The following is a 16,481-nucleotide window of genomic DNA, read 5'->3' on the forward strand; positions in this document are numbered from 1 at the left end:
GAAAAGGAAAAGGAAAAGGAAAAGGAAAAGGAAAAGGAAAAGGAAAAGGAAAAGGAAAAGGAAAAGGAAAAGGAAAAGGAAAAGGAAAAGGAATGCAGCCACTTCTGTATAAATGTAGCTAATTATATTCTTAATTGCTGAATAGTCTGTTTTCTCTCTCCCTGCATGCTGGGGTTAATTAAGCTCCTTAAATGCTGTATATGAATTAAGAAGGAACAAACAACCAAAAAAAATATTTGCTATTTTTCTAAGAAAAAAATCTGGTGGCAAAATGTCCTGGCAGGCAATTCGCCAGTACAATAAAACAGATGAATTTTCAATGGTAAAAAGCAGAGACTTTCAAGAGCGTGCATTCATGTTAGGAGAGGTGCTTTCTTTTAGGAATCATATCAAAAACAAGGATGAATTATTGCTATCAAATACAAGCCTCAAAATAGAATCTCTGTTATCATAATGCAAATATGAACGTGTATTTGCTATTCCTGCAAACTGTTATCATTACTGTTCCTACTTGCAAGGGACAACCTGTTCCATGCAGATCCTGACTGACAAGGACTGGACTAGGTTCACCATTTTCACACCAGCAGTGTTGTTTTGCTCACCTTCAGAAACCACAGCACAAGTAATGCTTATCACATGATGCTGCAAGGATCTGCTCTGGCTCTGTTGGAAAAGCCTCAGGAATCCCAGCACAAATAGAAAAGCAGAGCAGCTCCTATAGTCCCCAGTGCTGTTACTGGTCCCAGCACATTATCTTACCCTCACTGTTTCCTCTTGTAGAGACAGCATTTTTTTCCCCTCCTAACTTATATATTTATTCATAGTCTCTCTGAATCTCCAGCTATTTTCCTTGTCACAAATGTTCCTTTATATTAATCACGATTTCCTGGAAGACAAATATTTGGTTCTAATAATCCCATGGCTTCCCTCATTAATCATGTTGTTCTTCTCTTTATTTTTGCTTTAATCCACATGATTTTCTTCAGTGTCCTCTGCTTTATTCAAATACAGCACAGCAGATCTGCCTTGTCTCCATATTTACTTATTTTATTTTATTTTTAAAATTCAGCAACTTTCTAAGCTTTCTCGCTGCATTTTCCAAGTGCCTCTTTCAATGACATGGTACCAAAAAGGCAGTGAAACCAATACCAGCCCACTCTGGTTTAATGCAAGTTACTGGTAACATTCCATATGAGCCAGGTGCTGAAACAGATGTGTGTACTGCCAAAGACATAATTTGTGATAATGTCCCAATGGTATTTTTGAAGGTAGGTCCTGATTTCTAATCTGCATATTGCAAAATCAGTCCAATAGCAAGAAATAAGGCAAATTGACTAGAAATTACCCTTAGTTCCTACAGCTGATGATACCTCCTAACACTGAGGGCTAAAAACCACAACTCCGAACTAAAATAGCTCATGTATAGGAAGAGGACTGGATCATCATGTTTGTCATTGTTGTCCTTTGATAAGGTTTCTTTGGGGCAAAAACTGGCAGATGATCTGTCCAAAAGAACCTGGCAGTATTTGGAATCAGAGAGGACAACGCAGGCATTTCTCCCATTACATAAGGGGCCTATAGATGCTACCATATACAGTGCTGAATGCCTTCTGAGCCTTGTGTAACAACAGATTTCACATGATAAATCAGAACACCAGCACCACTTCAGGCTTTGAAATACAGCTTACCTCTTACCAAATATGATGTGTCAAATTAATTATGAAATTCACAAGTAAGAAGAAACCTCGTAGACGATCCAAGCATCTCCCTGCAAGTCCAGGTCTGTTTCCAATGAAATGCGGGATTGGCAGAAGAGAGATTTATTGCCACAGTTTCTTAATTCTATATTTTGTACTTTAGTAAGCCATCCTATCCTGCTTCACATGGTGAATTTAACAGGTAGTCAAAAGTAATTTAAGAAATAAAATGCACTTGTCATCACAATATGCAATGCTGAGCACTGCTTATTTCCTGTAAGACTGTTAAAAAATAAATTGACTGGAGGCATTCTACAGGTTTGGCATTTCCTTTGACATCCAGCATTCACCAAGGATGCACCTACACCAATGCCATAACTGAAACAATCCAGGCCATGCCGTTAGAACAGCATGCAGCCAGCAGCTCGACTGATTTTCCACCACTTGGCTGAGCCAGTGGCTCATTCCTTATTGGCATCCTTTGAGCCGAGTCCTGCATGTGAAACTGGTTTTGAAAGAATGTACTGGATGGCAGGAATCTTAGAGAGGCAACTGAAAGGTGCTTGCTGCTTCAGAAAGATGTGAAGAGAGCAGCAGGCTTCCAGTAGCACTGAGGACAAGCTGAGTTGAGCTCAATTCCAAAACGCTTCCTAAAAAAAAAGAGATTCATCTGGCCCCTACTTCTCACTGACGCATACAGTCATGTCTTGAATGAGAAATCTACAAAAAGACACCCCAAAGACCTGGGACTTACTGTGCATTGTACAGTGACGTAGCTTGGGACTAAGTGAAGCAGCAAGCATGTCTACTCTCTGGTATAACTGAAATGCGAGAGGTTTACTTGATCACAGAGAAGTCATTTTGTCATATGATAATATAATTGCACAGAGTGAGCATGGCATCGCATTTGTGATGTTGGCTCAACAGAAGTGAACCAGTGGGAAACTGGGCAGAAAAGTGGCAGTGCTAGAACATCCCTTTGAAAATACATCTTAAATTGAAAACTGAAAAAGAAAGCTCGATACTCACATTCTGTGTTATTTCTGCTGATTAGTTAACAGTATATATTAAATTAGAAGACAATTTAATCTTTAGGAATTAAATAAATAATACTTGGATTTAGCAAGCTTAAACATGTACTTGATTTTAAGTGCATTAAATAATTCCATTGGTTACAGGGAATTTTTCATGCACACGAAAATCTTTGAAATGCTGTAGGGTAATAATCCAGACTTTGACTAGGCCAGAAATGAGTTGGTATTAACATTCTGGCTTTGGTTGAAGTGATAAAGATGATGAAATTCAGCTGAAGAGTTAAATGCAGACCTCAAACCCTCTCAAAACTTGAATCTGGGTCAGACCGATTTCTAATTAGCAGTTAGCAATTATGCAGCAAATCTCTTCCCTAGTGCAACACATACATAAAAGTAATGCAGGTATGCAGGGGGATACATGAGTTCCTTGGCAGAAGAGAACGCTTTGTAGGGCCATGGCACCCTGTGCACTTCCATGACCAAGAACAGCAGCAAAACTCTTTCACAAATAGAACACCAAGGCTTCAAATAGCTAACTAGAGATCTTTTGTTGTTTATGTTCATGATTAATTCCTTCTTCTCTAGGTTTCATGTACAAACCAGACAGCTTGGAACAGAAACCTGACAAGCTATTTATGAAATCTGTTGCACATGCAGAATTGAAGGAAGCTGACTGCTGCAGTACACATCCAGTCGGCTGGAACACATGTAATGAAAACATTTTGGGGTTTGAAATAGCCTCAAAATGGAGTACGCCTCCAAGATGACCTGGCTGGATGAGTAGTTTGCAGCTTTTTCTCCTTCCTCTCTAACAGTAAATTCACTGACTGAGCTAAGGGATGTTCAGAGTAAAGAGGAAGAGACAGCAGATTCACCTTCAACAACACAAAGACAGAGCTGTGTACAATCAAGTGCCAAGGCATTTATAGCACAATATGTAACGCTGTGCTTGTTGCCATCCAAATGCGAAGTTCTGAAAAATCCTAAGTGACATAATTCAGTATGTGGTAAAAGACCCTTCTATGCCTTCATAAGTAAGAAAAGAGACACAAATATATGTACACAAAAAGGGTAATGCAAGTAAGAAACAAAACCCAAATGAACAGTGATTACGTGATGAGCTCAACTGAATGCAGTGAAAATGTCCTGGTGATAATATTAAAGCTTCTAGCAAAAGTTGAGATCCTTTTCCATCATGCAAAAGAGACTCAGGCTGTTATATATTATCCTGAGTAAACAGGCTGAATTGCAAAGATGGAACATTATCCCAGACTGCTGAAATAAAAACAACACTTCTAGCCAGTGCTAACATTCATCAATACATTACAGCCATTTCTCGCTATTGTTTGAAGTAAGGGAAGTAATTAAAGTAGGCACAAGCATTCTGATACCACCTGGCTGTTTCCTGTCGGTGTGTGTAATGAAATGCCCCTCCCAGCACCATGCTCACTGTTCATTAACTCTCCGCAATAAACATCATGTTTCCATATCACACATCTGAAAGCACGCCTCAACTGTGAGGTTGGGCAAGAGCACTACACTATGCAAAACCAGCCAAGTCCAGTCAGGAAACAGATTAATTTGAAACCCTTAATTAATGACTGAACATTTACACAGCCAAGATTTATGAGTTACAAGGAAGTAAGTCCAAAACATAACACTCCCTCCTGCATGCAAGCTTTCTTTTTAATAGTAAACAATTAGCCTAGGGTAAGATAGCGTTTAAATTCTCAAGTTCATTTTCTTCCTCCAGCTCCCAAGCATTTGCAGAAGATAAACTGATGCTGAGCCTTTTTTTGGGGGAGGCCTTTTTTTTTTCCTGGTCTTACATAAATATCCTTATTAATAAAAAATGTTGATGAATGCAAAACGCTGATTATTATTCTTATTCAAACAAAGAAACCAGTAAGTTTCAGAGTGTTATTTTAAATGATCTAAGTAACACCAAATTTAGTAACAGCGGATGTCAAAAATGAATAAGTTTTCAATTTTGAACATTCTGGTTATGTTCCATTTTGGATCATAACCACAGCAGCACTTTCTTCGGAAGAGAACTGACACCTTATTATGAGGAGTGCTTACAGTTTGAATATTAGGACTGCCAGCTCCTGTGAAGCCCTCAGGCCTTTGTCTAGAAAAGTCAAAATCAGGAAAAGCTTTGCTCTCTTGTTTATACTAAATTAGTGAATGCATTTTTTTGCCTGCAAATTCTGTCTCGCTAATAAAGAAGTGTGGTTTGTTCTTCTTCCACCCAGATCATATAACACGTAAATAAGCAAAAAATGACCACAGAAATGGCAAGATCCCAGAGAGCAATCTCAGTGTGTGATGGGCCACAGACAAGCTATATGCTCTCCCAACAAGGGGGTTCCCCAAAGCACCTTTCTGCATGTAAACAGTAACATCTGCGAATGCAGAGGTAACCAAGAATGCAAGCAGAACATGGGTTTGTGTTTTTTATTATCCCCTTCTTGTGGCAGCATGGCAATGCTGAACATGTAGTGCACACTGTGAACCCCACGGCTATATGGCCAGGCTCTGGGCACTGGCAAAAATTGCTTGGTGGGCAATTTCACCTCTGCAAAACAGAACAAGCTGCCTCAGAGGTGATCAAGTCACCATCCCTGCAAGTTTGCACAAAACATGTAGATACTGCACTGAGGGACACAGTTAATGGGCATGGTGTGGATGGGTTGATAGTTGGACTGGAGGATCTTAGTTTTTTTTTCCAACTTTAATTATTCTATGACTCCATGAAAATACTTTGTGCCTATTAAGAGAATAATCTCCCACAACCTGCCTCCTGGCTGCTTCTGTTTGGTCCTTCCTTCTCGGCTGAGCAAAGAAAACCAGTCCTTGCATGCGACAGCGGCTGCTGGAGAGAAATCAGGTTCTCTTGACACAGACTCACAAGCACTTGGAAACACGCACTGCAAATACTGGCAGCCTAGGTGCTGTGTACATCATTTTTTCCCCCTTCTTCATCAGTTTCTCATCAAACAGGAGCTCGCTGGGAACAGTTCCGGAAAAATACAAAGCTGATTTATTCCAGCATAAAGCAAAGAAAGACAAAAACATACAGGACAAAACAGAAGATGGATTGCTACTTTCCCTCTCCCTTCCACCTAATGCAATGCTTCACTGTGCAACGTAAGTAAAATAGATATAGTTTAGTATTATTACAGATTTATTTTGTTGGCTAGGAAATGAAGTGTGAATCTAATCTGTTTGATGACAATTACCCTCAAATAATAACACCTGCTTCTTCAAAAAAGAAAATCAAACAAATCCAAAGCAGCCCTTTTAAACAGAGCAAAATACTCTTAGTTCTCCTCCTTGACAATGGAGATGTCTAGACCAATTAACTAGTGCAGCCATCTGGGGCTTTGCTCTGTTTTCTTCCATTGCAAGTGGACAGCCCAGCTCCCAGGGCTCTCTTCTACACATCCAGTGTCACAGAGAAAGTCTAAGCTGTTTTCCACCTGAGGCTCCTTGATGGTTTTGATGCTCAATGCCAGGATGCAAAAAGCTTAGGCTAAGAACTTGGTAACAGTTAGAAGCAGCTTAATTAAAGAGCAAAATGTTCCACTGGATTGCTCCTACCATAGCTAATAATTTGCTGCAGAGCTATTACTATGCTGTTTCCATCTGCCAATAAGCATTTAATCTTTTTGCCAAAGGCGGCTGAAAGCCTTATGTATTTTCATATGTATTTTAGGGGAACCATAAAAGACAAATTGGAAATAACAACTTCCAATTTTTGATATGCAAAAATCAGAGCTAAAGTAACACAGACAGCCATCAGCATATCAGAAACTGCCTGACAGTTTCTACTCCAGGTAATGGTTTGAAGGGTAAGACTCAAGTTTTGTGCAAATGCAAAATCTCTATTAGGATCCAAGTAAAAAACACAAAGTGAGTCACAAATAGCTCCCCTTAAAATGCATTCCTCAACAGGATGGCAGCTCTCATTTGCAAGAAAACCCAATGTCCAGGCACACATTCAAAACACAAATTATACGATGTAAGTGCAAATCTCTGTCTGACAATGTCAGTAAGGTTGCAGACACCTTCCCACCTTCTGCACCATGACAATCTTAACCCTCATCAGCTTCTCAACCTGTTTCAGAGTTCCTGCTGCACAGCTACATCTCTCCAAAGAGCCTGCAACTCCAACGAGGTTATCACTACAGTTTCTGGATAAAGAAGGAAAAGCCCGATACTTCAACTACCCCTTGGCTACATAAAATTCACTCTGAAAAATAGAAGTATGCATAATCCAAACTCCTTTGAAAGAAAGGATGATAGCATTTGTGTAAGATTGTGATTTTTAAAAATTTAATTTAATTTTTTAAAATGAGAAATACTAAAGAATATCACAGTTAAAATCTTAAAACAACAACAATCAAGCTCTCAAATTGCTGTTATTAATGGTCATCCCTCCCAAAGTAAACTCAACATTTACTTTATTAAAATGAAATTTTGTTTCTACGACATGAGAAAGGATTGCATGCAGAATAGTTGGTGCAACTGAAGCTTAATAACAACAGCTTTTATGTTTAAAACTCAGTATATCCAGTGTTGAAGATATTTACTGTCTAACAGCAGACAGTGATTTTATTAGGTATCTTTCCATTAATTGTTTATTAGCAGGTTCCAAGTTTTCACAAGAAACAATTACTTCACCAATGACTGCAAAAAGCAAACATCCTATTTTATATGTACACAAAGATACCATTATATATTCAAATATTTCAGTTCACACACACCTCTCCAATCTTTGCGGCTCAGTGAAGTGTAAACAGTTAGCATTGTTATTAAAACACACATTCCTCATTCACAGGAACAATACTCAGCTAGATTAATAAGCTTTTATTCCCAGGCTCTATTATTCCTCTGCCATTCATTAACATTTCTTCCACCTTGACGGCAATTTAGCTGGCACAACACCTGGAATACAAGTAGGTCAGCACAAGGTGTTCCTTTGCACCTTTTCATAGGTTATAAACATCCCATCTGAGTTAGCCTTCAGGTACTGCATTTAAATACTCCTAATGCCAACTAAGATAATAATCAGAACTCTTGGGGATCTTATGTCCAAGTACTATGCTTATTTATGAAGGACGGATTCTGCTATGACTGACAAGGCAATTTCAGTAGGGAAGCAGGGAACCCTCTGCAGTAATCCTGGCCAAGCTGATGCCTGAGACCATGCCTCAGAGCTGTCTCCAAGGGAGAGCCCCTTCACTGTGTCCAAAGAGGAAAATGTATATACGTGTGGAAAAAGCCAGACTGAGCACTGATCTCTCACAGTCAGACACTGCATACTATTAAAAGAAATCATAACAGGCATTTAAGCCAGGCAGACATGCTTTAATCTCAGGACATGGGAAACAGCAGGAGATGCAAGAATATTTACTTTTTTTCTCCCTTGTTTATGAAAAACGTGGCTACAAACCATTGTTTTCAAAGAAAACCATACCAAAAAAACTTTGGACAGTTCTTTCGCTAATATACTCTGTCGTACTCAGTGCTCACAACAATCTGTATACATTGAGGATCTGGCCCTGCAGTTGGGGTATAAGAGTCAAGGATCAAGATTTCATTTTCTGTAAAATGCAAAGACTTATTGATGATTTTCTCTGCTTTTTGCACCTTATCTTATACTTCAGTGCTTGAATTGAGTCAAACAACGCAGCAAGCTTCTAACTACATACTGTAACTATAATTACATAGGAATAATACATAACTTACGAGATCAAGTCACCAACACTACAGGCTTAAATCAGAAAAAGAGGTCACTGGGAAAAAAATGTTGAATTCTTTTTCTTTTCTTTTTTTCTCCCCATAAAGGCAAAGCCCATCACTCTGCACTGATTTGAGTCTTTATATTATACAAATGAAAGCACTCCAAAAATCAGAAAGACATCAACACTTTCAGTTCCTTCCTAATGACTGCAAATGTTGTTTTAACTCTCAACATTATATACCTACATTTGTGATTACTGGCATATGGAAAACGTGTGATATAAACTGCTGATGAATAATCCTCTTTCAGATTGGGGGAAAAAAAAAAAAAAAAGAAAAAAAAAAAAAGAATGAATTAAATTAGTTGTTGCTAGAAATAACTCACAGGCAAAAAATAAAACTAAAAGAAAACAATAGCAGTAGCCTAAAGAGACATATTTTTTCCTTCAGGAATGAATTCCCATCTGCTTTTAAAGACCAACATGTTTTTCCATTACGAGGAATTACAGCCAAAACCAGGACAAGAAAGCAGCAGAGTCACAGGCAAGAGCAGAGGGCAAGGGAAGCTGGCTGACAGACTATCAGCCAAGGACCCTCTTTATGAGGCCTTGCTGCAGTAGCAGCTGAGCAGCCCCTGCAGTGCTGGCAGCACACTGCCCTCTGCAAGCCACAGCTCAGCAGTGGCTGTATCCTGCAGCCCTGGCCACTCTGGTGAAACTTTGGTCCTTAGCAATGGCTTCATTGAAGTTCATCAGAGGCGAGCAGCTCCGTCAGCAGAGCACTGCTTGCTTCTTGCACGGCTAACATTTGTGTTGCTGGTTCTCTCTCCATGGCACACAGCATGAACCAGCCCTTCAGTGGTACGGTGAGGGAATGAGCATCCATGTACAAAACACAGGCAGACAATGCCATTAAAATAATTAATGAAGACACAAGTGACAAAGGAGGAAAAAACATACTGAAATTAGCCCTCATTTCCCTTAACCCCAGGCAGTTCATCATTCACAGAATCCTAATTTTCAGCTCTTTGGGCTCAAATCTCAGGTTTGAGAAGCTGATACATTTTATACCTAAATATTCTCTGGGACACACTCAGGGGCTCATTCAAATTCCCTGTGGCATTCTCCCCAAGTTCCTCCAAGGACTGAAGCTCTTTGAGTTGTTTAGGAAGCAGTGCCGACGGTACCCTCCTGAGCTGTTAATGGGGCTGACCTTTTCGGAAATGCTACTGTCCCTTCAGCCAGATGCATTAAATCTCCTCTGCTTGATTAAACTATTAGCAAATCATTATCTCACTGAGGGATAAAATGTTCTTTCCCAGATGAGCAAGCCATGCATAAATTTCAGTGCAAACTGAAACTCTGTATACCAAGCCCTATGTTTCACATAAACACACTAATTGTCAGCCCTGTTTTATATACTGGTGGGATGAATGCATGCAGGATGAATGCAGTTCTTTTTTGGGTTCTGGCTGAGACAAGACATGATGAAAATCAAACCGCTCAATGCTACCAACCCCCAGCCCCATCTCAGAAAAACACAGGAACGGAACCAGATCCTTCTGAAGCAGATGAAAAGGAGACTGGGGAGACACAACACAATGCCACAACACTCTTGGGCTGATGAGTGATTACCCAGGCACTCACACTGTCCTGGTTTCCAGTCTGTCCAAGCACATTCTGCACGTACAAGGTTCTTGCGAGACCGGCAGTAAGCAAAATCCCATGGGAAGTCCTGTGCAGTTAGTTATTTCCTTTCAAGTGATTCATCTCGTTTATCCCAAGCACTGACATTCAGAAAACATCTCGAATGCCAGGTATTTCCTCACCTTCCAGGCACCTGTGCCAAACACATCCTTGGTGCTGATAAACGTGTGTAGGAAGGTGGTGATCCCGTATTACCCATATTGGATGAAGGCTGAGCCTCTTTTCACACCCACCCACACAAAAATGTTCACTTTTCAATGACTGATATGAATTAATAGATCCTATGCAGCAATCCAAGAGAAACTTTAGAGGTTCATCTGAGGTCTTAATCTTGCTGCATTTCAATGCAATGGCATCCCTCATCATACAGGACGATGTTATACTTTGGTGCGAAGCAAAGCAGGACTCCTTCACATGGAAAGGCTGTCTAGCAGAGTCAAGCCTTCAGCACAGATAATTTAACTAACAAAGCACATTTTCAAACTACATACTTCCGATGAGACGCAAGCTTTTTTTGTGCGTGTGTGGTATCTTACAAGTTCAAATCCTGAGAGCTCAGTCCCAAGGCACAACATGTTGAGCACCTTCAACATCTGATGAACTGTATGGGAACTGAACATGCTCTGCATTTAGTACAGCTAAGCATAAAAGAATAAAATCACATTCATGCTTAAAAACGAAAACCATGAGCTTTAGCCAGGACATGATTTCCAGAGTCACAGAAACACTTCTCTATTATATTTTATTTTAGGGTTTTTTGGTTGTCTTAATTCCCTAAATTCTGGCTATACAGGCTGCTACACAATGGATCGATGGATATATTGCTGTTTAAAAAATATTACAAAGTCTTTCCCTGAAGTTTGGAAGATCTTTTGCTTCATGGAAAACTACATATGAAGAAGATAATACATCCTAATATGTCAGATGCCTTGTTTTCTTTATATCTAAGCCCTCTCTTGCGCTCACTGTAGAAGTACTTTAATAACAGAGTGTTTTTTCCTGCTCTCTTAAAACATTGTTTACCCTTCCCGTAGGCCTATGATGAATTATATCCTCAATTCTTTTGTAGTCAGTGGCTTCTTACAAGAGAGAGAAAGGAGCTCTGGTTTTGGTTGTTTGGGGTGTTTGGTTTCTTTTTATGTTTATAGTTTTAGTACGTCTGTATCCGGTAAACAAGTACATGCATGTTTTGAAATAAATATTTTAATAGGCTTCAGTTGATTAGAGCTAGTGTGCTGCTGCAAATATACTTTTTTTGGCATCAAGTGTGCGCTCATTTGAGCCACAGCAAACCTTCATTAGATTTTTTTTTTCCTTATTTTTCCCCCATTGTGTTCCCATCGAGAGTTATTGCAAAGTGAGAAAGATATTTTTTACATTAACTACTCTACTCTGACTAAAAAACAGTGAAAGATTTACAGGTTCCCAGATTCCCGCTATACTATTGTTTCCTGTAAGCATGGAAACTGATTATGCTATAGAAACAATGTCAGACTCTGCTTTCACCATGACCCGTATTTCACCAATTTAAAATCAGTCAGTCACATCAGCTTAGTTTTATAAGAACACTTAAGAATATACCCTAATCAATATTTAATTTGTTTTATTATTTCTAAAAAACTTTAAACGCAAAACAACTGAATACTTGGTTTCAGCTTCTACCTAAAACCTCTCTCTTTGTTATTGCCTTCTGAACTGTGACAAAATCATTATGTAGCTGGGGTTCAAAGAATTAAAGAAGGTCCTTCACTCTACCAGGTTTATTTCCTTTTCAAACCATCAACTTATAGAATATCTCTTTAGTGGTGCAACATCCTATGGCGGTCTTACTCCCTTGCTCATTCCTTTTCACAGAGAAAACTCCAGAGATCTTCAGTAAGGTACACCCCTTTCGTTTAATTATTAAAGGCAAATGATACATTTATTTATTTACTTAACAACGTAAGTCTAATAAAGACATTGGTTTTTGCCTTACAAAGGTTACTGCTCTTCCTCCAGGTGAACATGTGTGACAGCTACAACCTTTCATTTCTGCAACAATGTATAACAAAAATGTTACAAGGTAAATAATTTCCTAATCAGACACTGTCCACATAATTTTGTTCTTACTTCCACTATAAAGTGTTTTAGAATCATAGAATCGTTCAGGCTGGGAAAGACCCCTAAGACCACTAAGTTCAACCACTGCCTAACAGTACAAGTCCACTGCTAAACCACATCCCCATATCTCTTAAATATCACCAGAGATGGGGACTCCACCACCTCCCTGGGCACATTTCATTGCCTGACCACCCTCCCTATGAAGAAGTTCTTCCTGATACCCAATCTAAACCTCCTTTAGCACAGCTTGAGGCCACTGTATCACAACCTATCTATCACTTGTCACTTGAAAAAAACCAGAGTGGCACACACTGCTTCAGTCTCCTTTCAGGTGGTTGTAGAGAGTTATGAGGTCTTCCCTGAGCCTCCTCTTTCCCAGACTAGCAACCTCACTTCCCTCAGCCATTCCTCATATGTCTTTGAGACAGATTGAGACAACAGATCTCAAACCAACAAATATGATAAACCTAACCTGAACCCCAAATGAAAAAGGTGAACCTCTTGAGTTTTTGACAGCCAGTCTTTTATAATGCAAGCTGGCTGTACTGACGTCCTGAAAGAAAACAAATGAGATCCAAAGAACTCACATTATTTGCAATTTAAAACATAAACTTCTATGCTTGGATCCTTAACTAATCACACTTTATAGGAACACGGTAAGATACCAACCAGATAAAATTTCTCCACGTGAAGAATGGCAGTGAAAATGCTCTGGAAAAAAACTATGACCAAATTGAACAATCTCTGAGTGAAGACCTCTCAAAGCCATTACAAATTATCTTCAGTTCTATAAGGAGGCAATTTTGCTCAAAATAAAATGCAGTAAGATAAAATAAGAATTAAATTTTTAAGAAATTTGGTGTTACAAGACATTCATTGCTCTAACCAGTTTTATTACTTACTACTTTTATTACTTATTACAGCAGACCTGTCCTTGTAGCTAACTACCCTTTGAGTGGCTACCAGAGGTTGAGGCAGTCAGGGGAAAAGGAAAAGGTTAGGATATAGCCAAAGAAGTTGCCTTAAAGGATAGAGAGTGTGCTTCTTGGTGTTGGTATTGGCACCAAGGCCAAGTCTTGCAATTCAGAAACATCTAAAGATTCTCTCTCACCATCCTGATTTACAGACATTCGGGTATCCACGAAGAAAAGCCTGAAGCACCACTGCAGAACAGAACTATCAAGGTATCACCATGCAGTTCACAAGGGCCAGGAAATAAAGATCAAACTCAATCTCAAATATTCCTAAAAAGCGGAGGCTTTGCTTTACCTATTTAATTGTTACATTAAAAGCTAACTACATTGATCATGATATTTACATGAAACTTTACTTGCACACAAGAGAAGGAAATTCTAGTTCATCATCATAAATCATCTATCTTCTCTCAAATGAAACAGTGGGAAGTAAACAACCTGTTTTGCTATCTTGATGGACCTTTAATATACTCATTAAGATAAACGTATGTCCAGCAGGTGAATGGAGTTAACTGGTCATAAGGGCTGACACGCAAAAATGTGGGCATCCTGAACTACGTGTACTGAACTATTCACTTCATCGTAGGATGGTTCAAGGTATCTTTACATGAAACCCCCTATTTGTACAGCACCTTCTAGTCACAGAACCAAGCATTTTCCATTTCTTTTTCTAAACAAAGGGTATAACAGTGGAATGGGAACTTGCCATTCAACAGCGGAAACTATTTGTAAAGCTGGGAAGCTGAAGACGCTAGGAAGAAAAGGCTTTAACGAAACTGGCCACTGTGCGCGCCAACTGTCGAGACTTTTTATATACCCTTCCAAGGAACACTGACTGAGGATTTTTCTGTGTTTACTTTTTACATCTCAATTATTATAACTCTTTGAAGGACGCCAAAGTACAAAATACATAAGAAATGCCATATTAGAAACAGGCAGGCTTTTTTTCCCCTGCAACTAGTCTGTCGTTGTACTCAATGACCCATTAACTTATTTTTGGTTCTGTACAAAGCCAGCACCAAGACATTTGCAACTCATTATCTAAGCTAAGCACAAGAATTCACTGCTAGAGCCTCGGCTGACCCAGATCCAAAGGAAATCCCCATATGCTTGGAATTTCTGAAATACAAGCATTACAGTTGTTGCCTGGTAAGAAAACAGTTTCCATACACAACCAAAGATATGTTTATATTTATGTTTTTGGAGGCTTATAACTTGGCCAGAAGCGCATATATCTTGCCCAGGGCAGTAAAATTCTTATCACTCACATCAGGATAAAAACACAAGTTTTAAGTTACCAGTCCACAGCACAGAGGCAGTATAGCTGCAACAATTCTCTAGACCAATATTTTAACCTAGAAATAGGAAATTCTTCACTTTAAAAAATATTATCACAAAATCCCACTTTCAGCTGCAAATCGTAGTCCTATACAAAACAGCTCCATTCACTGTGTCGTTAATTCATTCCCAGAGCATGGTCTGTCCTGTGCTGCAGGGGGAGGAAGGCCACAGTGGATTTGACTTTGGTCTCTGCCCTTACTCAGACTCCTGGAACAAGCCTGGAGGCTAGTCTGGATGCTAGAGTTGCACATACAGCTGCACCTGTTGAGGTCTGACCCCAATGCCTTTGACTTGGAGAAAGGCATCTGCAGCACTCTCAGCAGTTCCCTCACCAGTCAGAGGTTGCTTGTGGGCAGTAAAGGTCTGTAAAGCCTACCAGCACTGCAGTAGTTAAATGAGCAGAAGTCTGGGAGAAAAGACTAACTAGTGGCCAGTTGAGAACAGACATCAGCATTACTGGAGTCATCCAAACACTTTGCTCATTCTCTCTTTCAGATCAAGACAAAAGTTTAGCTTATTTCCATGCATTTGTAAACAGCACACAGAAAGATGGGGTGCACTAAGCCAATCACATTTTCCACTCTGCTATGGAAAAAGTAGAAGGCAACTATGTAATTAGATGGTATGATAATGCATACAATAGGACTGGCTACAGTAAGACAGAAACCTTAACTCTGGTATTTCATACCTTCTAAAAGATTGAACTGGCAAACTAAACAACATTCTTTGAATTTTTGAAGTATCAGAGAATCATAGAATGAGGAAATAATGAAATATTCTTCTATAAGACACTGCCATGAATAATATTAAGGGAGCAGAGCGGTGACCACTAATGCATCAGTGCTAACTATAATTGCCAGGCAGCAGTATTTGAATTATTTTTTCCCCCAACCTAGGACAGGAAATAATTGCCTGACATGCACTATCAGAAGCTGACTAATAGCAATGAGCTATAAGTGCTGCTGTGAGCTCTTAATTATACAAAATAGGAAAATATGAGCCTCAAATGACCAGTGAATCCTCTGCAATTCCCTTATGCTGTCTGACAATTGTTTTTCTCCTCCTGCAATCTGGGGCTGTTCACAACAATCCTAAACACAAAAGGTCCCCAGGGAGATCCATTTGAAATGTCTAGGCAGCTGGGGACACTTGCCTCCATTTCTCCGTGCTCCTTCTGGCAGCACATCCCAATGGATGACCCATGACCTTACTAAGGGTCATCCTGGAAGAGGCCCTTTCTCTGGTAGCAGTACTCTGATGGGTAAAAAAACCCAACATCATTGATTTTCTGTTTTCTGAGCAGAAACACAGAAATGATAATGTACTCAGTCTATTTTACGACCCTGTACCAAACACATACCATTTTGAAAAGGTTCACAGAATGACACCTGGATGACGCTCGATTTCAATTTTAAAACTACCATTTTGTGCACTGGTTCTGTGGCCATTACCATAGAAAAAGTTTTACCTCTGCTCCTGAATACTTGTGGGTGTGCTGAACAAGCTCTGTTAAGCAGATTTCCTCACTGACTGGCATGGACCGAAAATGAAGTTTGAAGATCTCCTCACGAGTGGCTGCATCTGGCAAGGGTACATAGATAATTCTGTCTATTCTTCCTGGTCTCAGCAAAGCCTGCAGGGAAAACGTCAAAGAAAATGTCACAACAAATGGCACTTCACATCAAGAAAGTAAAAAAAATAAGGCAATTAAAAACAATATTAACAACAAAACCCAAAAAAAACAATTTCAGGAGAAGCAAGAAACTGCACAAGAACAATCAAGTTATGTGCTAGAGAGGTTGCACTCCTACACTGCAACATGTCAGTCAATGAAAAGACAGTAAAGCTATTCAGCTTGTGAAATATCAGTTTATGGAAAAA

At 39.4% G+C, this 16,481-nt stretch overlaps 1 protein-coding gene across 2 annotated transcripts in view; it reads right to left on the reverse strand.

The window, feature by feature from the left end:
• Positions 1-16,481, reverse strand: part of SPATA5 (spermatogenesis associated 5) — a 191,078-nt gene that overhangs the window by 19,280 nt on the left and 155,317 nt on the right. The window contains exon 15 of one of the 2 annotated variants that reach the window (XM_015861865.2): positions 16,069-16,233. The exons of the other annotated variant lie outside the window; for it this stretch is intronic. Coding sequence (XP_015717351.1) covers positions 16,069-16,233 — 165 coding nt within the window. The remainder of the gene's footprint in view (positions 1-16,068; positions 16,234-16,481) is intronic. 2 annotated transcript variants of the gene reach the window in all.

Source organism: Coturnix japonica, chromosome 4, assembly GCF_001577835.2.
Source record: "Coturnix japonica isolate 7356 chromosome 4, Coturnix japonica 2.1, whole genome shotgun sequence".
Taxonomy (NCBI): Eukaryota; Metazoa; Chordata; class Aves; order Galliformes; family Phasianidae; genus Coturnix; species Coturnix japonica.